The sequence below is a fragment of the Parasteatoda tepidariorum genome, chromosome 6 (assembly GCF_982258835.1).
Source record: "Parasteatoda tepidariorum strain Cologne lab strain chromosome 6, Ptep-v5.0, whole genome shotgun sequence".
NCBI classification, from domain to species: Eukaryota; Metazoa; Arthropoda; class Arachnida; order Araneae; family Theridiidae; genus Parasteatoda; species Parasteatoda tepidariorum.
In genome coordinates this window covers 104,334,903-104,359,140 of record NC_141760.1, presented here as the reverse complement: position 1 = coordinate 104,359,140, position 24,238 = coordinate 104,334,903, and the positions used below count along the sequence as shown (strand labels likewise).

Here is a 24,238-nt window from a genome sequence, read left to right as displayed (position 1 = left end):
TATATTAAAACCAAATTTGCATTATCTTAATTACATGCAGAGTTTGTAAGGCAAATCACGAAAAATATCCCGTAAAAATTTAAAGTACGTGGAACAGGTTATAATGCACATTCACATAATTTAATATATTTCACGAAATTTCTTTTTTTTTTTATATATATAATTTAAAAAATTAATGAATGTTAAAAAGATTGAAATATAGATTGGTGTTTAAGAATATTATTGCATGATTAATTTTTTAAAATTTTTTTCCATTCTTCTAAACATGTGAGTTACGTGTATTTTTTTAGATGACGATAACTTGCAAACAGCATCCTGTTGTTTTCATACATTCTGAAACGGATTTTCGTAAATTTACCATAAAATGTCGCTCAACATGTTTAACAGTTACGATCACCAATATTGCTATTATAATTTCTTTGTTTTATTCCTTTTATTACAAACTTATTTTAAGATTCTTATCATCGTTACATACATATATCTGATACGATAGTCTCCTTTCCTTGCGTCTGATTTCTTAACTTAATTAATAGTTAGCACTAAATAATTAGCACATTTGATGTCACCCCTAGGTACCATTAAGCCAGTACAACCACTTAGTCCGTTGAAATCCGATCATTAGAACGAAAGTTATTCAATGTGATATATATTTTTTTTTTTTGCGCACTTAATGCTCAGTAGCCTTTTGAAAGCAAATCTTCTTTGCACACATTTCTGGAAGGGCGAGAACTGTGATTGAGTCATAAAATATGAGTTACCTTCAACCATGAGGAAGTATCCTCTTGAGTTTCGTCTCAATACTTCGATTGCTTTTTTTGTCATTTCCGATAAGGAAGGCTCTCCATCGGGTCCTGCATCTCTATCAACCTCGTAATCCATGTGGCCAAAGTTGAAAAGTCCTACCAATTAACAATATTAAAGCTTACGTACATTTCATGCAATTTGTATAAATTATTACTTGCATTACATCCTTACATCGACTATAATACTTATGGAACAAATGATTCATAGGAATTGCTTATATGCATCATTCCAAATTATGCAGAACTATTCATTTTTTCGTGAAGTCGTAAAATACGTAAAAGCTAAAGAAAAAGGTGAGGAAATAAAAAGAAAAGAAATCACAGAAACAAAAGTAGGATTTAAAAAAATTAAGTTGAATCAATAAAATTTTTTTTTAAGTAAATGAGTAATAAATTTGTAAGTAATAATTTTTAAGTAATCACTTTTTACGTAATAATTTTTTACGAAATCATTTTTTTAAATAATTATTTTTTTAAGTAATCGTTTTTTGAATAATCATTTTTCAAGTAATCATTTTTAAAAATCAAAAAAAAATAAGTAATAATTTTTTTACGTAATCATTTTTAAGTAATCATTTTTTCTAAGCAATCATTTTGTAATAATTTTTTCTAAGCAATCATTAAGTAATCATTTTCTAAGCAATCATTTTTTGAAATAACATTTAAGAGTAAAAGTATATTGTTGACAAATTTGAGTTCGCAACTGTAATTTAATATTTTTACCAAACGAATGGATGTATATTTTAAATACAATTTTTGCATTCATCATGTTAAGTTCTAAATTATTTAACGAGCCTCTTTAATAGTATACTCATGTAATGAAACACAACAAAAATTAGTAATTGTAGATCAGACACCGATTTAAATAACTTTATCTTAACATGTAACATAGAATTACAATATTCTAATAATAATAACCTAACCCCTTAATTTAGAAATCAAATACAATCAAAAACGAAATAATAGTACAGGTAATTTTAACCTTTAAGTTAGGGATACAAAAATATTTAAAGGAAAACAATAACTTTATGACTTATATCAATTTTATGCCGATGACAAACCAATATGAAAATTAATGTGAGAAAATTGGATCCTACCATGTGATTTTTTTCCAGCCAATATAAATGTTACTGCGACACATTCATTAGATTTTTATCTGAAGTTCAGCTCTTAAAATACGTAACTAATGCAAAGAACAGATCGGTTTGGTATGCTGTACTAGAAAAAGTAGGTGGAGCGTTGGACTCCTGTTCTCACGAACGTGAGTCCAACGCTCTGTCAACCGGGCTATTCCGGCCATTACACTTAAACTAATAAGAACAGTTAAAACAAATGTATACACTCATTGTCTGTTTATAAGAACTGTTCATTTTTCACAGCTGTTTAGCTAAATAGCTCAATTTGTTTCAGCGCTTCGTCATCAACACGAGAAAGTAAAGCTTGCTGGTATATCATATTGGAAAGTAAATATGATCACGCGCGAGGGTTTTCTGAAATCTAATCAACACAACCGTCAAGGAGGGTAAGTGCTTTTTTCACCAATCGATATTTATATATTTCTTTTACACGGAGACAAAAAAAGCCTCATTATAACTCCCCGAATGGCGGCGCTAGAATATCGACCAATGATTGCCGCTAAAAATGTCACGTGCCAAATCTAGCTGAGGTGGCTCAACATATAGCGCTTTTAAAAACGGAAACATGAAATAACCAGAGAGCATCAGCTGCGGCAATCTCATACTATTCATCTAGACAGAAGTGAGTAGTCTTTGTCGATAGATCTCTATTTTAGTATTTTGTTGAAAGCGCTTTTTTTCACGAATTTATATATTACGAATTTATTTGACGATTTTTGATTTATATCACGAATTTATTTGTTTTATTATTGTTATTAGTTATTCATTGAAAAATGAATCTCAGTCGTGCTGTTACGCTTTAAGATTTTATACTATAGCACATTTCTTATAGGTTTAACGAATTACAGGTCATTTATTTGAATTCAAATTTAATTTAATGACTTAGTATTAACCAAAAAGATATAATTTAAAAAAAAAAGCTGTTATATGGATTTGAATGATTGTTTTGAATTCTTAGAATTTCGTGCTTTTGCAATGAAACTAAGTTAGTAGCGAGCGAAGCGAGCTTGGTTTGCGAAGCAAACCATATAAAATTGCGTAGCAATTTTCGGGGGTTGGCGAGCGTTAGCGAGCAGGGGGCGCAGCCCAATAGTGTAACTTTAATTTTCTTTTAACCTTCTGAGATGACCTTCGTGGACTCATTTCATAGAATATAAAGTTGGTCAAAGTAATGAAAGAAATTAGGATGCGGCTTATTCTAACAAATCCTATAATGCGGAAGTATGTTCTTGAGATTAATTGCCGGGGCAACCTGTAATACTCAAAAGATTTAAAATACTTTTTAAATTTAAAAAAAAAAATGTTTTTATAGGAATTGGGTGGTTTTGCTCACCAAACCTCTTCGTTTTCTCCGCTTAAAGGTCGATGTTTTGAACAAAAACAAAGAGCCTTTTGTTTATAAAATACACAATTATTATAATTTTGGGTAAATAATATTTTTTTAATAATCGTAACGACTGATAACTGCTAATTAATTTGGACCTATTCAACTGTACTTGAAAGAAAGAAATTTAGAACTATTGAGCTTATTCCCGACTATGTTTCAAGTTCACGACGGTAGAGGGCAGTATTTTTAGAGTTTGGTAGAAGATTCAGGTAGAACACTGAATTACAGTGTATGGCTGAAATGGGTGGTTGTTGACTTTCATCGGTGAATGTCAACAATCACATAATCGCTTTGGTAAATGTTCGAAATATATACTAAGTCTAATTAAGTGCCACTACCCAGTATGCGCTACAAGTCTACATCAATGTTTTTTTATTGTTAAGGGCCACTGGCCGGTATGCATTTGCCCGGTATACCCTACACTGGTGTGTTTTTAATGTTCAGTGCCACTGCCCGGTGTATATTTGCCCGGTATGCTCTACATTAATGTTTTTTAAGGCTAGATGCCACTGCCCAGTATGCATTTAACGTGTACTATGAACATTGATGTTTCTCCGAATCTATCGTTAGCAGATATTTAAATATTGAATAAATATAATAATATCAACGAATAAATTAATATCAAATTGGAAATAACAAATATATCGGACTTTCAACAAAGCGACTATATGATTGTTGGTATTCACCGGTGAAAATCGACATTCTCTTGGTAACATCTATATTAATAAATAAATAATATGTTTTTACTATAAAAGGAAAAGAGTGAGACTAGGGTTGTTTTGTAGTGAAGAGGCCATATAGAAATATCGAGTACTTCTTTGATAGTCAAAGCATACATAAGAAGAAAGAAGATAGTCACCTAATAGATAGTCCGTCTTGTTAGGGTCAACGCGGTCGAATTCATCTTTCGTGGAAACATACTTAGAGGCTAGTTTCCGGTTTCTTTTATCTGTTGACCACTCCTCGATTAGATTCCTCTTGTCTTCCCTCCGTCCCATCTCCATCGGAACTTTCACGTTTTTCTTTCCGGGCAGAAAATTGCCCCGACCACCGCCAAGAATCACCTGCGACAAATAGAATTTTTTTTATTAGAAAAAAAGAAAAATTATAATGCATATAAATAGTTTTTTTTTTCTCTTCCTTTTACACTGAAGTAGCTGGCGATAAGGGAGACAAATATTTTGTGTCTATATGCGATACTTTTTAGAATATGTTTGCGCGTGTCGATAATTGTATGGCTCGATATGACTGTGAAAATTCCGATCGGGCATTTATTTTTTTTTAATTCTGACATGCTCGAATGAACCTGTAGCTGGTCAGTCAGAAATAAAGTTTTTTTTTAAAAAAAAAAAAAGGATTAGACGCCCTCATATTTTGATGAAAATCACCAAAATGTGGAATTGTTCGAAGAAAAAAAAAAAGTCACCGAATACGGAGGGGAAAAAAAAGGGGGGGGATGTAAAAATTAAAGCAATATAATTTTATCTTGCACAGCTTGGTTCCTTACTATGCGATCAAAATAGGTTTTCGAGCAGGTCTTTTCATCCAGCGCGTGAAATTTTTGAGAATTTTCAAGATAGGATTTATGCTATTTAAGAAGTTTAAAATTATAAGAAATGAAAGAATTCTAGTAGTTTTAAAATTCCCCCACACATACACATTTATTGTTCTTGATGATTCAGCAGTAGTTATATTTCGTTTGAAATCGCGTGTTGAAACTGTTTCCCTTACTCGTTTGATATATAAGTTCACTCAAAAGCTCTGTCTTATGCCACTTGTACAATACTGACAATCCTACTTTTTAAGGCAGAGGAGTACGCTTCCTTTAGTGGCGCTATCTGTGGCCGAGAATTCAACTTCTGCCACATATACGTCACAGCCCGTTTTACAGCGAGCACATATTCACATTCCATACATCCACAGATCGTAATTTTGACCAGAACCAGAGCACGATCAATCTCTGATCTAGTACCCTCAGAGATATTGTTGATTTGTTTTGGGAACTTGGAGGACTTTTGCCCCGGACAGATTTAGTGTGAACCAGTCACCATTTTGTAGCTGGGGAATCTTCGACTGGCAGTGATCGAACTCATAACCTCTTGGACATGGGCCAAACGCCCTACCAACCAGGATATCCCGGTCTACTTGAAGCTCTGATAGTTCTAAAAATATTTTTTAGAATTATTTTTTATTTTAAAAAACGTTTTAACCTTAAAAAGATGTTGCATCGCTTGTCAATCAGGTCTCCCTGTGTCAGGTCTAACTATAATTTAGCCGCATTTTTTAATAGCTTGCATTAATCGATAAATTAGTTTTGATAAAATTTTCGATTGAAAAATATCCATTAAAACGGTTACCACAAAAAACAAGAAAAAAAAATATCATGAATTTTGATCATCTATTCCTTACAGTAGGTATATTTTCTCATTTTAACTGTAAAGTATTTTTTAATAAATTTGGAAAGCAATTTCATCATTTATTTTGTAAAAGTATCAAAAGTTAAATTATAAAAAGTCATAAAATAAATTATTATTAATGAATATTTAAGGGAAAATATTCAAAGTTTGAAGTAAACTACCAATTTATTTGAGTGCTTATTTTTCTTTATTATGAAACAAAATTTTAAAACATAACTACTCACATAATGGAATTAATAACTTTATCTTGCACTTTGAAATATTGTTGATCTTTAATAATATTGTAATTTTTTTCATAAAATAAAAGACTGTCTTTTTTTTCTTTCTTTGCATTTAAAAATCACTTTTTTTCATCTGATTGCGAAGGGAAAGAGTTTTAACTCAACTGGGGATCATGAAATTTATCTTATTAAGACAAAAATGGTTCTCAATCTGCCGTCATTTTATTTTAGTTTTAGGTTTACGGTTATAAACTTCGTAGTTTTGGTAACTCATTTCAGAAGACAAGGAAACTCCTGGAACAAACTAGTCTTCGTTTAGGACTTTTCGACGGAACCTATCCGCATGAAGAGAAAAAACACGAAAACCTCTCACGATTAGTCCGACGGCTGGAGGATTCTAATCCATGATCATTGAGGATATTTAAAATCTTTATTGGATCAACTAGCCACCGTTCTGATTCGAACCTGGGTCAGCTCATTAAAAGGAGACAGCACTCTTTCTCCCACTGCAGTTTGAAGATAACTTTTTAAATTTAAACCTACAGCCTGAGTTAACTCAAAAGGTCAACCAGTTTCTGGGGGCGAAAAAAAATCGCCAAATTATTATTGATATTAGTGATGCTTTATTAATTGTGGTAATAGGTTGATGTTGCACACATCGCATTTTAGCCAACCGTTTCTGTTTCACCAACTCAACTGAGTTGTATTAGTTATTGTTTTTTTTACCCGCGTTGGCATTGTCACCCTTTTATTGTTGATGATATCCTTTGTAATAACTGTAACCGAGACAAGCTTTTTCTGACTGAGAAATACTAGCATCCTTGAATCTTCAAATCTGAAGGTCTTTGCCTTAAAAAAATGTCATTTTGGGCACAGACCAAAAAGAACAATTCTGGAATGAATTTGATCACTGGTAACTTATTATCTTAACAAGTTTATTGCACCATTTTTCTTTACATTCAGTTGAACTCTTTTACTGACAGTACATTAAATCTTATACTATAATACGAGGAATGGTTGCCAAGTCGAAAATCGCCCCAGAATTAATAAACTCCGGTAAACTTGGGGGTCTGGGGTTTTTGGCCACGAGGAATCGATTGGCGCCGGTTTTGAAGCGCTACGGTCGAGCAGTTCGGAGTTACAGATAGGATATTTTCAAACTTTATTAGTTCGCCATAATGGCTATAGATACTTTTCTCCACTCTTATAAATTTATGCTAATGCGAACCTTACAATTGAAATATTAACTTTCGACAACTTAAACCAATAATATATGAAGGAATTAATAATTTAATTGTAAGGTTCGCATTAGTTTACATTTATCAAAGTGGAGAAAAGTTTAACTTTTGTGTTAAAATCACCGTCAACAAAGTCCGACATTTCAACATTCGTCAGATTTCAAGCTACATTTTCAACATGCAGAACTCACCTCTACATGAAATTCTTCAAGGAGCCGGAATTTTGGAGCAACAAGCGATCAACTCAATTCTACCCGCAAATGGACAACTAGAAGATACCGTCATTGTCAGAATGCTTCTCCATTACGCCGAACAAGCTTACCCGACCGTCAAAGTTGCCGTACTTCACCCTGAATTTGTCGCACGCTTCTACGTTACAACAGCGGATGACGCTTATGAAGGAATGGCTCTTCTCAACGATATCAGCGACCAGAACAAGGCTTCCAACTATCTATACGGCGTTCATCAAGGATTCGACGTGCTACTCATTCCCATTCACAAGAGAGCTCAAATGGATAGAGGCGAGCACTGGATGCTAGGAATTTACGAAGCAAGCTATGGAGAACGTCAACTATTAGTCTGCGATCCAGTCGACAACCCGCTGCCCATCGATGCTGTTTTGAGAAAAATACTGCGACACGTTTTGAATACCGTTGCTACGAATGAAAAGCTGAAAGGATGCATCGTGAAACCTCGCAACGCTTACAACCACCAAGATGACGCGTCTTCCTGCGGAGTTTACATCGTCTTTTATGCTGGACAATACCTCTCTCATCGACGCCTTTTCCTGGACAAGAATTTTCAAGAAGCGGATGAACGGAAGCAAATTTACGAATTCGTTGTGAACAGTGTCTTTAATTGTATAATTTTTTGTTATCAATTACATTTTATTTCCTATGACTTTTCAAACTTTACCTTTGTATAGAATAGTTCCCTTTCCAAACTTTGTTTAGATAGTTTACAATGGTGCACTTTAACTGGTTATCTTTTCACCAATGGTTTCACAAATTTTCTTATGGCATGTATTGTTTTGATAAATCACAATTGAAAATTTAAATCTTCGAGTTAGCTTCGATACCTGTTTTCTCCGAGCGGAGCTCGGTCACCCGCTGGTTATTAATAATTTACGATCACAAAAATATGTAAAGTTCTTAATTATCATAATTTACATGGTATAAATTATTATCTTGTTATTGTTGTTCAGTACCAAACATTGAGTACACAACATAGATACTACATTAATGCTAATAACTAACAGTTACCACACAAAACATATTTTTTCTATAACCGTCGTTGAACAGCTGACCCAATTCTTGGGTTTACGACTACTAATATTCAACTCTGTAGCCTTGTCATTTTGAACCCAATACAGAAGACAAGGGAACTCCTGGATCAAGTATTGGGAGAAAATTGCCTTCGTGGAGGACTTTTTGATGGAATTACCTCGCATTTGCGTTACATGAAGGGGAGGACCACGAGAACCTCCCATGGTTAGCCTGACGGCAAGGGGACTCTAACCCAGGATGATATTTCACGCCAGCACTGCGGTCGGTGTAAGCTGGATGCGGATTCGTATCGACTAACCGTCGCTGGGATTCGAACCCGGTTCACCTCATTGGAAGGCGAAGGCTCTATCCCCTGAGCACACAAAGCATGTTTAATTCTTCGAAAACTTACACCGAAATTTTTAAAAAAAAAGCATAAAATACTATGTCAAGTAAATTTTTCATATTGTAGAATACAGCCACTTTACAAAACCAAGACACCATTTTTTTTTTAAAACTACCGTTCGAAAGTTAATAGATTCGGTAGCTTGTTTGGAATAAATAGCTAATAAGGGTAAAGATAGTTACGTTAATGTTTTTCCCCGGATCGTCTTCAATGAGTTGCCTGGCAATATCTTTACAGTGTTTCCTGTCTCCTTCCGGAATCTTTCCGTCACTCTCCCAGTAACGACTCGCAGAGTGACCATACATGGCTGCAGGAGTGGCGTGAGTGACGCGTGTGGTCGTCACCAATCCTGTCGACTTGCCTGCGTCATAAGAAAAAACATAAATTATAGACTGACATAAGCTAATCATTCTGACAGTTTATATTTTGAGTCTCTAAGTTCCATTTTACAGATATAGCTAATATATGTTTAATGGTTCAGTTAACTTTAAAGTGACGCATATCATTTTGATATTTTTGCCATCAAAGTCCCCTTTCGTTACGAGAGCCAGCGTTTGATAACCGGTCGAATCTGCTTCAAACTACCTTTATCTAATATATATATTAATGTGGGTGACCGAAATCGGTGGTTGTTGACTTATAACGGTGAATATTGACATAGCCGCTTCGGTAAATGTCCGAAATATGTACCAGGTCTAGTTAAGTGCCACTGCCCGGTATGCCCTACGTCAATGTTTTTTTAAGGCTTTGTGCTACTGCCCGGTGCTCCGAAAATGTATGTTTCTCCTAATCTATTCTCAGCAGATATTAAAATATCGATTAAATATAATAATATCAACGAATAAATTAATATCCAATCGGATAAAACAATTATTTCGGACATTCGCCAAAGCGACTATGTGATTGTTGACATTCACCGGTGAAAGTCGACATTCTCTTGATTTCGGTCCTTCACAGTAACATGTAGGGGAGAGTCGGGTAGCCCCGCCCACTTAAGGAGTATTGCTTATATTTCTGTATAATATTGAGTAATAATCAATATTTTTGTATGTTTCTATTGTTTTACCATCCAATTAAATAATTCAAAAAGAATAAACCCAAAAAAGAATAGTTTAACTTAAAAAAATAGAAATTTAAAAAAACATGTTTTTCAGCTCTTTTCAAAATGTGTCGGGTAGCCCCGCCCAGTTACAAAAATTATGTTTTTTGACTGTTTTTTCAGGTATAAATGAAAGTGACCAATGTATTGACAATAGATAAACCTCATTTGTCATTTTTATCACAAAATTATTTTATTTATTACATATTTATATACTTTTAGTGAATTCTATCATTTAATAACAATCATTTAATAACAACAATATTTGTTGTTAAAAATGCGTATAACATTCAAATTTGAAGCAATAAAATAATAATCTTTGCAACTGTACATTTATCGACGAAATAAAATTGGGCGGTGATACCCGGCATTCATGTGAGCGGGGCTATCCGAAATCCGATTTTTTTGTAAATTTGTAATTACTCGAACAATTTTTCACATATAAACTTCTTTCTTCGTGCAAATTAAACTTAAGACTACATACTTTAATGCTGTATGCATAGAAAAAATTATTTTTTTAGTATTAAAATGAAGTTTAATCGAAACATTCAACCAATTTTTCTTAATTTCATGACTACTGTATTCAACATATTTTCAAAACTATTGTTTACGATGAAAACAGTTGCATAAATACTTGAAACTTTGAACATAATATTTTTTTAATATAACAATTAATGTCCGATGGCCCATTGATTTGAAAAAATATTCTATACATATGAAATTGACTGTTGGCGGGGGTACCCGCTGGGTTGGGCTACCCGACTCTCCCCTATATAACCACAAAAAGTATAATTTGAATACGCTTCTTCTATGTAAAATATATAATGAGTTGCGATATATAATAATAATATTTATATATAAGAATAATATTTTTTTAAATATAATAAACTGCGATATTCATTGTATAGATGTAGGTTGGGTCAATATGGTATTTATCAGTAGGTATTTATTACCCGTGTCTAGGATAAATACCCCTAATCAGGGCTTTTAATTATTTTTTGTACCTTTTAAGGCATATAACCACCACTTATCTAGCTTATTCTGGAATTTTTTTAATTTTTACAAATAAACATTAAAACTTAAAATATATCAACAAAAAAAAAGTATTTAAAAAAAAACTATGAAAACCAGAAAAGGAGCCACGTTGTCGCATTGAAAAGTAACGTAAAGAGGCTTGCATTTTGCAATATCACAAAGTATGATAAGTAATTTAAGTGAAGAAATAATTTTTTTCCAAGGCAGTGCACTGATCATAAAGATACAATTACCAGTAGAACACCCAAGTCAAGTATCACTGGCTGTGATCAGAGAGCGGGAGGGTGACCACTTTGATCAGTCTGGGTAGGGACCGAGGGTGCGCAATATCGCTCCTCGTTAAACTGTTCCGCCGTAAAGGGCTAGACTTCGCTCACAGGTAATCGGGCTACCAAAGCAAGGGAGCCATCCCCTCAGCAGAAGATCAAAATTGCGATAACTTGTCTTCAGATCATCCTCAGGTATGTTTCCCAGATCGTCGCCAATAGCCCATTGTGCAGCTCTTGAGCGACGTAAATAAAGTATCTACCTACCAAGACTGTAGTATAAACAGAATGAAATAGAAGAAATAATTGAGCACACAGGGAATGAGTTTAAAATCTCTGAAATTTGTTCGTTTCTATTAATTCTATAAATTTAATATAAATGATAAAATTGAATAAGAAATTTCATACCTATTTTTTTTTTAAAAACTATAAAACTTTTTTATCTATATACATAGTAATAAACGCGGATGTGTGTGTGTCTGTAATCACAATATATCGCCCCAGAAGCCTCGCCCAGGCACGAAACTCAGCACATAATTGTGTTTTGACATAATGAAGAAGTATTTTTTTTCTTTTTCAAAAATTTGGATTAGTTTTTTAGTTATCAGTCATTTTGTAAGAAAATCTATGCTTTTTCGTCTTCAAAGAGCCATATTCAAAAAACTATTAAAAAATGCATATACTTTTCTCCACTCTTATAAATGTATGCTGATGCGAACCTTACAATTGAAATATTAATTTTCGACAACTTAAACCAATAATATATGAAGGAATTAATAATTGAATTGTAAGGTTTGCATTAGTTTACATTTTTCAAAGTGGAGAAAAGTTTAACTTTTGTATTAAAAATGTGGCAACATATTCGATACGTAAATAGAACGCTTCGCTTTGATATATTTGTCGCTGTTCATAATTGTTATAATTAGTTTTTCTTCTTCTTTCCACGCTCTATTTTTTTTTTTCTTAAGCAAAGACGATAATTTTTGTAGCGATATAGAAATAGATACCATAAAAAATTATATAGAAATAGAAATTGATACCATAAAGAATTAATAACGTGGCGGACAGCTGGCCGCCTTAGGCGGCTAGTTTAAAATACATAAGTTTTTTCTAATGTAAGTTTTAAATAGTTTAATATCTCGCTTAAATAGTTTTTTCTGCATCTTATTAGAAACAATAAAAATGATTTTTTTGAACCATTGTTGTTATTTTAGTGAAATTTTAAATTTCATTTTCAACACAAAAATTACAGAACTATGGATATCAATTTCTATATTAATTATTTTGCAAAATAGTACTTAACCTTTAGAATCCAAGACAATTTAGACATTTCAACAAGTGGTAGTCATTGTTTAAAAATTATCAAACATGACTGAGTTTAATTTATTAAGATCTAGTATGCTGTTTTCAATTCTATGTAAAATATTGATTATTAATATTGTTCTAAATTTTTAATTAAATTTACAACCTCAATTTTTAATTAAATATTTCTTTAAAAAAAACATTGTGATTTATAATAAAAATACACTTGTAATGGATGCTTATTTATGCAAATAAGTAAGGAATATAAACATCATGAAGTCTTAATCTACCAAATATTATTTTAAAGTTATATCAATTAGGAATAATAGATACTTTTAAATAAAAAGTTTTTCAGATAAATTATCATATATTTGTGCGATTTTTTCATCAATCTCGTTTGTTATATCCAAATCAGGCTTAAAATCATAACATTAAATTTATTCAAAACATAATTTTCCGAATCAATTTTATATATTTAAATAACAAAAAAAAAATAGTTAATACTATTTTTGCCATTCCTGTAAGTATAGTTAAACTTCAGTTTCCTAAAACATTAGGTATAGTAAAACTTAAAATTTTTATTATATTTCATATAATTAATGTGTGTAAATATTTGTTTATAGTTATTCAGCAAGTTAAATATTTAATTTTAGATGTAGAAATAGTTAATCCCTTTCCCCCTGAAAAGTTTTTTTATAAGGGGAGAAACGTAATAACCTATTAAACTTGACTCAGGTAACAGAGAACCGTCAATTTTACGTCAAAACTACGCATATTTCTACTTTAAATTTTACGAAGCATTCGTAAACTTTACGTAAAATTGAAACGTTGAATTATACCAAAAAATGGTTGTGCTAAAAGCGTAATATTCGCGTAAAATTAAACGCAAATAAATTCATTTTTTTAAAACATATATTTTACCAAACACTTTTTACTTAGTAAGAATGAATATATTATTTTTAGATATTATTTACGTCAAAAGTACGTCAAAATTGATATAAGTTGAAACGCCGAATATAATAAAAAAATAGTTATAAAAATACTGAAAATTTATGTAAAATTTTACGTGAGCTAATTCGTTTTTTTACGACTATCTTACCAACCACTTTTTACTAAATATAAGAATGAGTACAATATTTAGGTCAACAAAACGTCAAAATTTACGGAAATTGAAACGTCAAATAATACAAATAAGTGATTATCCAAAAGAGAGAAAATTTGCGTAGATAAATTCGAACCGAAATTCAAATGGTAAATTTACTTCGTCAATAATACGTAAAATACACAGAATCATTTTTACTAAATCTCAATAGCAAATAATCTTTCGTAAAATATACGAAATCAATCTTACCGAAAAGTAGTTGGTAAAATTTATTCCGTTCATATTGCGTAAAATGTACCAAAGCTTTTTTTTACCAAATATCTCAATGGTAATATCATTTCGTCAATATTACGAAAAATTTACGTATAAAGAATATTGACTGTACAAACTTCCCAAAAGTTTACGTATCATGCGTGATTTCATAGAACATGAAAACCAAAATCATTATCACGAAATAGCAAAGCACTAGGTGAAATAGCAGTCTAAATATCAAACAGGAAATATACTGAAAAGAAATTAAAGTGGAAGCACTGACACGTATCATCGTCAGGGGGGCATTACTATGCAGCCTGTGGGGGAGCAGTTTCAACAGTTGGTGGAACATTACCGCAAGCAAACATACTGCCTCAAGAAAAAACAAAATAAACCAACAGCAAATGAAGACTATATACCGAAATATTGAAGTGCATAAAATTACCAGAAATGCATAAAATTATGAAAGAAATTTTTTTTTAAATTTTTTCTGCGCATGTGTAGTATAAAAGAATAACTTTAAATTCTCACATCTTGAGCAGTTTTTCATTTTTTTTTAAAATCAATAATTTTTAAATTAATTTTAAATTGCTCCAAACATTTTGTTTAATTCCGTTGTATATCTTTAGAATTATAGCTAAAAAAAACGTAAGACAAAATAAACAATTAGTTTTCTATAAAAATGTTTTGGCATACAAATCAACAGAAATGCATAAAATAACGAAAGAAATTTTTTTTTAAAATTTTTCTGCGCATGTGCAGTATAAAAGAACTACTTTAAATTCTCATATCTTGATTTCAAGATTTTTTTTGAAATTTTAAATTAATAGTTTTTAACTTAATTTTAAATTGCTCCAAACATTTTGTTTCATTCCGTTGTATATCCTTAGAATTATAGCTAGTAAAAACGTAAGACAAAATAAAAAAAATAATTTTCTATAAAAATGTTTTGGCATACAAATCAACAGAAATGCATAAAACTATGAAAGAAAATTTATTTTAAAATTTTTTCTGCGCATGTGCAGTATAAAAGAACTACTTTAAATTCTCACATCTTGAGCAGTTTTTCATGACTTTTTTTTTAAAAATTTTTCATCAATATTTTCAAAATTAATTTTAAATTGCTCCAAAAATTTTGTTTAATTCCATTGTAAAGTTTTAGAGTTATAGCTATAAAAAAACGTAAGACAAAATAAAAAATTAGTTTTCTATAAAAATGTTTTGGCATACAAATCAACAAAAATGCATAAGACTATGAAAGAAAATTTATTTTAAAATTTTTTCTGCGCATGTGCAGTATAAAAGAACTACTTTAAATTCTCATATCTTAAGCAGTTTTTCATGACTTTTTTTTTAGAAATTTTTAATCAATATTTTTAAAATTAATTTTAAATTGCTCCAACAATTTTGCTTAATTCCGTTGTATATTTTTAGAGTTTTAGTTTTAAAAAAAACGAAAGACAAAATAAAACATTAGTTTTCTATTAAAAATGTATGCATACAAATCATCGATCGAAAAATTACTCAAATTATGTGACATTTGATTCATTTAATTCAGTGAACATACAAAAAAATAATATTAAATGAATAGGTAGAGTTACAAAATTGTGGAATTCCTGTGAAGGGACTTATCTAGTGAAATCCCATTTCGTGTATTAAAAATAATATAAAACAGGAGGAAGTAACAGGGACTTATAAATGAGACAGCAGAGACAGCTAATTAAGGACAACGTTTCCAAAGAGTTAATTTTCTAACGGGATTAACTTTTTAAACGGGAATGCCATGTTATTGTATTAGCATACTCGCATTTAAGGCTCGAGTAAATAAAGCCTCTGTCTTTCAGTGCAGACTTTATTTCCTAATTAGGAACACTGACGGCAATTTTATTCTCTTAACATTTATCCCTATAAGAACATCATCCGATCAATACATTCCAGAACAGTTGCTCCTAATATAAAGGATTGAATAATATATTCTTAAATAATATATTCTTAAATAAGGGAAACGGAATGAATGCAAAAATATTATTTTTCTGGTCATTTTTATGGTATGGTCAATACATTCCAGAACAGTTGCTCGCAATATAAAGGCTTCAATAATATATTCTTAAATAATATATTCTTAAATAAAGGAAACGGAATGTATGCAAAAATATTACTTTTCATCATTTTTCTGGTATGGTCTATACATTCCAGAACAGTTGCTCGCAATATAAAGGCTTCAATAATATATTCTTAAATAATATATTCTTAAATAAGGGAAACGGAATGTATGCAAAAATATTATTTTTCATCATTTTTCTGGTCATTTTTCTGGTATGGTCAATACATTCCAAAACAGTTGCTCGTAATATAACGGCTTCAATAATATATTCTTGAATAATATATTGTTAAATAAGGGAAACGGAATATATGCAAGCATATTATTTTTCGTAATTTTTCTGGTCATTTTTCTGGTATGGTCAATACATTCCAGAACAGTTGCTAGCAATATAAAGGCTTGAATAATATATTCTTAAATAAGGGAAACGGAATGTATGCAAAAGTATTATTTTTCATCATTTTTCTGGTATGGTCAATACATTCCAGAACAGTTGCTCGTAATATAAAGGCTTGAATAATATATTCTTAAATAATATATTCTTAAATAAGGGAAACGGAATGTATGCAAAAATATTATTTTTCATCATTTTTTCTAACTTAATATAAAATTTAAATAAATTAGTTGAATTCATTTTTCGAAAATTTATAAACATTTTTTAACAATAGTTATCACCATACAGTAGATGCTTGAAAGTCGTTAATATGCTCGTCTGCAGATTTACTAAGGGTGATCGGCTAAAGTGCGGAATCGAGTGTTTTCCGCACTTAATAATTTTAAACCGTTTGATTCTTCGTATTATAATATTCGATCGATCCTATTACAATATTCGATCAATTGTATTGTAATAAATGATTGATTCGATCGACTAATGCGTTAAATGTTTGTACTCGATTTTTTAAATTTCATAATTAAACATATAAATTTCAAAACATAAGATCAAGATTAATTTTGCACCTGTGCTCGGTTCTTGCACTAATCGAAACAGCTAAAATGTCCTCAGTCAAAAACGCATTAATATTGAAAGTAATGATTGAACTTAACTAACCTATGCATCGAGCTCCTCCATTGTTTTATAACAGAAACTTGATCAAAAATCTGATTCTCCCAATGAGCAAAACAATAGCCATAACAATATGGACTTGCGAAAATAAGTCCTAAGAATCATACCTGCTACGTTTCACCATTTGAAAAAGAAAAAAAATCTATTATAATGTAAAAGAGAAGAATAAATAAAAAATGCAACGATTTCTAAGTAAACCCTAAATGAATTTTATTTTCCAACAGGCAAACAATCTATATTCAAGTCAGAATACGATCATTAATAGGTAATTTTCTAAAGAGTTTGATGGGATAACAATTATCGTTAACTCCAGAAAACTCCCCTGGGAGCTTATTACATGGGAAGTGATAACATTCCGGATTATATGCGGCTGATACATAAGATCAGGGAAAAAAGAGACATCTGTTGTATCAAGTTTCATTAGTGAAATGGATTCATTGGCCAACTTCAGTGGTCAGAAAAACTACATTATTTTCGTAATTTACTATTACTACTTTGTTACATATGTAGTTAACTATAACTACTTTTTTTAAAAATGTAATTAACTAAAACAATTTTTTTTAAAAATGTAATGACTACAAACTACTTTGGACTACTTTATTTTGGACTTAATGGCTATATCACACGAGAGAAAATATGTGTAACTGCAAGTGTAAGTGCAACTGCAAGTGAAATTTCTCCAAAAAACGCTCGTGTGATATAGAAATTACGGTTGCACGAAATATCTGCAACCGTTCAGGCAATTTCTTTCATGAACCAATCAGATCGTTTGCTTTTTATGACGTTTCAATTTTATGTGATGACATATACAAATGTAAATAAAAATGGCGGCGACGTTAGGAAGAGGATGATCGGATGAAATTTTTTTATAGATGAGACAGAACAAGTTTTAAGTTTAATAATAACATTTCCTTTAAAATGAAAGCATTAAAAATACTTTCACACTATGAGATGACCATCTCAATGCAGTTGATGTACTACCATAACAGGAACCTGCACACGATTTTAGTATCGGTAAGTATAGTACATTATTTTTGCGATAAATTTTCTTTTTAAATATTTATTTATTTTAAGCTAATAAAATTAAAACTTATTATAATTTGTTCCGATCAAAGTTTTAATTACTTTAAATAGAAATAATTTCTATTTTTATATATGTAAAGAATTATACTGGCGAAAAGCTTTACTTTGAAATATTCGCCAAGCAACTCGCCAAACTTTGTTTAAGTATAATAACATAAAATATAATAATGATTATATTTCTTTATTTTTAAATTTTTATCTTTGTTTCTGTTGATTGTAAAAGCATGTGTCCGATTATTTGAAAGTTTTATAATTATTAGTGAAATAATTATTTTATTCTTCCCTAAGAATTCTTTTAATTTTTGAAAATCTCATTTTAAAACAAGCTAGAAAATATGTGTGGTAAATATTTAAATTGTTTCTCACAAAGTTACCCCATTTTCCAGTAATTATTGAAAAGTATTACAAGAAAGGTAGTATATTATATATAAAAAGTAATTATTAAAAATGCAAATTCCCAATCTCCTTGTCTGTTTCTACATTCATCCCTTCTATTTTTTTTTTTTTTTTGTGTATGATGATTTACATAATATTTTGTTTATAATTATTCAAAGTTAACTAATGATACTTTACTTTTTATTTATACTTCACATTTATCTCTTGATACTTAGCTTTTCTATAATGACAGTAAGTATGTAAGTGTACCTTACTAATTTTTCAATATACTTACATTTTTAAGAGTCTTCGTTTATAAATACAATTTATTTTTCTTGAAACAAATTTCAATCCAAACATAAGAACTACAAAACTAAACACACCTGCCATCTTTCATTAGTGTATAGAATAATCTTAGAACTATAATCAAAATATCTGTCAAACTTAAAATAAGTTTAAAAGGGATACCTAAGGACTTAAATGATTTCAAATTAATGGCATTTAATCTTCCTTATTCTAATAATGTGTTGGTAAAATTTTATCATGAAAGTGATTTCTTTCTTTTATTTCAGATATTTCGTATAATCCTCTAAGGTTTATCTGGTAAAGAAGGAAAGAGATGTAATACTGTTTTTATGGAAGAAATTAAAAAATAAGAAATAAAAATGAATAATGTTCTAAATGTTTCACTTGACAATAAATGTTTTATTTTTTAAATTGATTCTTGTATTATTTAAAATGCAAAGCAAAACACGTAAAGGGCTATAACAAAATAATATGATACATTAAAAGTATGTTCTTAATAAAATATTGTTTTTTTTTATAGTTATAAATAAATTTTAATTTATATACTGTATATTACAATAAATTTGTCCCAAAATAAATCCTATAATTTTTAATTAAATTATCTTATACCAATAATGAATGATATAAATTTTACAATAATAAAATGTAAGTATGACATTGAAAATCCTCTTATATTTAAAAAGCAATTTTACTAAGAAAGTGGAAAAAATAATTTTCATAAAAGTGATATTCCTGATATGCAATGTGTAAATGAATAAAATTGATGATCCCTTCATGTAATGTAAATTAATTTGATGAAAATAAAATTCTGAGACATTGTAGTATAGACAAGTCTGACATTATTTATTATGTATTTTTTAGACTGAATTTAAAAAATAGAATTGATTTGATAGATCTAATAGTTTTGATGTTATAAATATTTTATGAGTGAAAGGTAATTCAAAAATTTATATTTCATACATTAAACCATCATTTCTTCTACAGAATTATTTCAAAGGCCTATGTTTTTGAATTAAGCTTAAAAAATAAATTTGAAGAAATGCCTTACTTGATTAGATAGCAATGTCAGTTGCATAAAGTGGTATAAGTCATAAAATTGTTCTTTCTACACATTAAACTTTTTATAAATTTTCGAATTGTTAAACTATTAAATCAGACAGCTTGTTTTTATTCTCATTCGATTTAGTGTTTACATAGATAATGATACCGCACTTGCCTAGCTAGCATGTTACATAGTAAATATATATCAATAAACTATGCTTTTACAGGGTGCGGAGCCAAATCTTTCAACAAAAAATAAGCAACTTTTAAGAACATTTTAGGCACTCAAAAAATATTTTAAAGCTCTAGGTAAATTGACAAAATGCAAAATAATTCTCAGACTTTACATGATCATGATAAAATAACTAGAATTTGACAAAGAACTGTTTTCTTGATTATATTAGCCATTAAAAAAATGATCAAGAGATTTTTCGGTTCGATTTCAGAGGGTGGAAAATAAAGCCTGAAATTGAGAATATCTTGCAAAATACAGCATGACAGAGCAAAAATCTCACCGAACCCAGCTCACTAGACGCACATGCGGACTCGCAAGTATTTCACCAAACCTGTAAAATGATTGGCGTTTTCATACGCTATGGACTGACGGTACGCTGAAATTGATCATGGTTGAATGAATTCTGCTGTTGTTGTTAATTTACGTCGCACTAGAGCTGCACAATGGGCTATTGGCGACGGTCTGGGAAACATCCCGGAGGGTGATCCGAAGACATGCCATCACAATTTTGATCCTCTGCGGAGGGGATGGCACCCCCGCCTCGGTAGCCCGACGACCTGCGAGCGTAGTTGAACACTTTGCGGTAGCACAGTTTAACGAGGACCCATACCGCACACCCTCGGTCCCTACGCAGACTGATCCAAGTGGTCACCCACCCGCACACTGACCATAGCCAGTGATGCTTGACTTCGGTGATCTGCTGGGAACCGTGTCTTAACGATCAGTCCAGTGCGGGACGAATGAATTCTGAAAACGTGAAATAGAAAAATGTGTAAAGTACGTTTTTACATAATATGTGACGAAAATCGACATTCCTTTTCATAAATCTCTTTTTCGAAAAAGGAAAATAAGGCACTTTTTAAAAACACTTATTAAGAAAAGCATCTTTAAGGGCCTTTAAAAAATGAAAATCAAAAATAAGCACCTTTAAGCACTTTTTAAAAACGCTACGCACCATGTTTTATACCTTAGTCACTCAAATCAAGATAAAAAAAATCATCAAAATTCTAGATAGTATTTAAGTCCATCCCCCTTTCACCCCCTTATCCTTTTAGGGACACAACGTGAAATTCATTGATATCTTAATATCATTTTATATTATGAGGTAGAAATCATAATCCTTTTTATACTATGCTACTTCACTTAAAAAGCACTTTTTAAAAATGCTACGCACCATGTTTTATACATTAGTCACTCAAATCAACGTAAAAAAATCGTCAAAATTCTAGATAGTATTTAAGTCCATCCCCGTTTCACCCCCTTATCTTTTTAGGGACGCAGCATGAAATTCAATGATATCTTAATATTATCTCATATTATGAGGTAGAAATCATAATCCTTTTTATACTATGCTACTTCACTAATGGGGAAATAAAGTTTTCAGAATTTTAATTTCCTGCTGAAGAAAAGACTTAACGCAAATACAAATGTAAAAAATTAAATCAAAATCAATCAATATTCTGCTGCATCTTTACGAACATCGTTGAGAAACTATGATATAATAGAATCATATGATAAAATTAAATATGAGCCAAAAGTAAAGATAAATAACAAAATATGGTAACCCAATTTCATGCAACCGTTCAGGCAATTAAGCAACCCTTTCGGCAACTCCGAACGGAGGAATTTCACTTACAGTTGCACTTACACTTGCAGTTACACTTGCAGTTGCACATATTTTTCTCTCGTGTGATAGAGGCATAAGACTTCTTTTATTCTTTCTAAGTAATGGAAATTCACTTCAATATAATAGAAAATATTTATTGATCATAAATATCGTTTTTAGTAGGAATTATCTTCGAATAAAGGAATCTTCTAACTTAGTACCATTTCTTTTTAATTCACTCATTTTTAGTTTCAGAAGTAAGGCAAAAGGTATTCAAAACATCGGCTGCTCTTTTTGATTATTAGGACCCTTATTTTCTATGATGAGGTTTACTACTTTTTTTTTTTCGTTTTTCAAAAATTCAGAGGAAAATATATTAATATAAAGAAAATGCGTTTTTTGTATCTGATTTTGAACCTTAAAATGTCGATTACCTCAATTAAGATCAATCTCTCGAATCATTAAGATCACATTAATATATCCGAATCTGGTGTTCTGTATTTCATGCACTGTTTGACTATTTTTAAACGAGAGAAATGCTTTAATCAAAATAAACAACGTGTGAGAGACTTTTTACTACTTCGTATTCGCGATCGCAACGCTCGAATACGCCATCTAGGTAGATGACCGGTTCCATGCGTTTGGCCCTACCCCTTTCCTTCTCCTCCTCTTTTCAGATGTATAGGAATGTTCCACGATATTTTCCCCCTTCTTAATATTTTTCGTATTTAATTGTCCTAATTATTTTTTAAAGTTTCCGAAACGCTTTCTCTTAGAGCTACTTTCTATGTAGTTTTCAGCTTCGTATAGTTTTCTAACTTGAAAGGTTTTAATCCATTTGAAAATCAGGAGAGAAACTGACGTACTTCCTTCTCCTATGACTCTCCCCATGCTACTGGTGAAAGCATGTGAAGTGCTGCCATAGGTAAAGAGTTCTGCTCTATGCCACGTATAGCCCATTTCGATCGCAGATTCTCTTTAAATACTTGCCTCAACATTTCTTTCCAACCGGTTCTGTTAGAGAGGGAGCTCTGCTTGTGTGAGAAGGACTGTCACCAAATAACATCATTGCCAGATGGTGACAAGAAAGCGACAGTCACAGATACTCATTTGTGAAATCACCTGCAGATTTTGCGTGTAGGTCATGGAATGCTCAATGTCCACCCATAATGTCGTCACACGTTGACCTCACACCTAGATGTTAGTTTGCGACAGCAGTGTGCATGCGGACAAGATTACTTTACCCGTACGCTTCAAATTGGTATTTGATTAGGCTTGGAGCAAGTATAGCGACAAATTCTTTTGGCACATTAGTTAACAGTTAAATTCGATTCGATACAAAATGAAAATATTACTTTTTTTGTACGGCATGCACTGAATTTTCGTTCTTCAGCTCGGAAGATGCCGGAAGTGGTGCTAATTTATCGTTACCCATTGGGCACCCGCGAACCTAAAGCACGGAGGCGAGCAACATTACCCTTGCCACACTGACACAGATACCCGTTTATAGGGTGGGACACATTCACACATCAGAGAACAACACAGGGAGAGAGAAACATCCATGCCCTGAGCGGGATTCGAACCCGCAGCCATTGGCTTCACAGTCAGGCACGCTGACCGCACGGCAGCCTGGCCGGCAGAGAAAATTACTAGTCGTCCATTATTACGGAGTGCTCGACTTCGCGCGCAGGTCGTCGTGCTACCGAAGCGGGGGTGCCATCCCCTCCGCAGAGGATCAAAATTGTGATGGACCAATTGTGATGGACGGATCATCCTCCAGGATGTTTCCCAGACCGTCGCCAATAGCCCATTGTTCAGCTCTAGTGCGACGTAAATTAACAACAATAGCAACAACAACAACCATTATTACGGTGTAATAATCAAAAATGTAGAATAATTAATAAAAAAATGACTTACCATCCAGTTGAGCCCAATCTCCCAGGCATGGTATTCTTGACTTGATACTGGCCTGACACTTGTCGTACCTCGCACTATCATCTAATCCGACAGTTTCGAAACGTCCTTTCACACCACACAGAAGGGCTGTAGCGCACGCACCAGAATCCCCTACTTGACTGTCTGTGTTGTACGTCTATAACACACGTTTAAAATTATTTACTAGATGCAAACATATTAAACAAAATAAAAAAGAATTAAAAAAGTTTGTTTAAGATAAAGAGGAAAATTTCTACATAAGTTCTTAATCTTTCAATTGTCTGTTAATGAAAGATTCTTCGTTGCAGACAAAGGGCACTAAATTTCAAATCGAATTACATATATATAATGTATATGCTAGCTAAATCTTTCCTTCCTTCGGAAAGGGTGAAAAAAGAGAAGCAATAAATTAAAATTAGTAATGAACAACACTACTAAATCATACACAGGGGTCTGTTTCGAAGAAATTTGGGTCCGTTAACGGACCCTTCACAAAATATTTTAACTTAAAAACGGGCCCTTCACAAAATGATTTTTCTTTTAATCGGACCCTTCACAAATTCG

At 31.5% G+C, this 24,238-nt stretch overlaps 1 protein-coding gene and 1 long non-coding RNA gene across 2 annotated transcripts in view; one reads left to right on the top strand and one right to left on the bottom strand.

The window, feature by feature from the left end:
• The window catches only part of LOC122272008 (uncharacterized), a 131,924-nt gene that overhangs the window by 32,845 nt on the left and 74,841 nt on the right, over positions 1-24,238 (top strand). Inside the window, exon 3 of the long non-coding RNA XR_015434806.1 lies at positions 2,214-2,325. This is a non-coding gene — a long non-coding RNA (uncharacterized LOC122272008). The remainder of the gene's footprint in view (positions 1-2,213; positions 2,326-24,238) is intronic.
• LOC107457235 (alkaline phosphatase) overlaps positions 1-24,238 on the bottom strand; it is a 75,919-nt gene that overhangs the window by 7,973 nt on the left and 43,708 nt on the right. Inside the window, exons 3-6 of the mRNA XM_043054938.3 lie at positions 23,657-23,831; positions 9,056-9,234; positions 4,186-4,390; positions 759-899 (exon numbers count right to left, since the gene is read on the bottom strand). Of these exons, the coding sequence (XP_042910872.2) occupies positions 759-899; positions 4,186-4,390; positions 9,056-9,234; positions 23,657-23,831 (700 nt within the window). The remainder of the gene's footprint in view (positions 1-758; positions 900-4,185; positions 4,391-9,055; positions 9,235-23,656; positions 23,832-24,238) is intronic.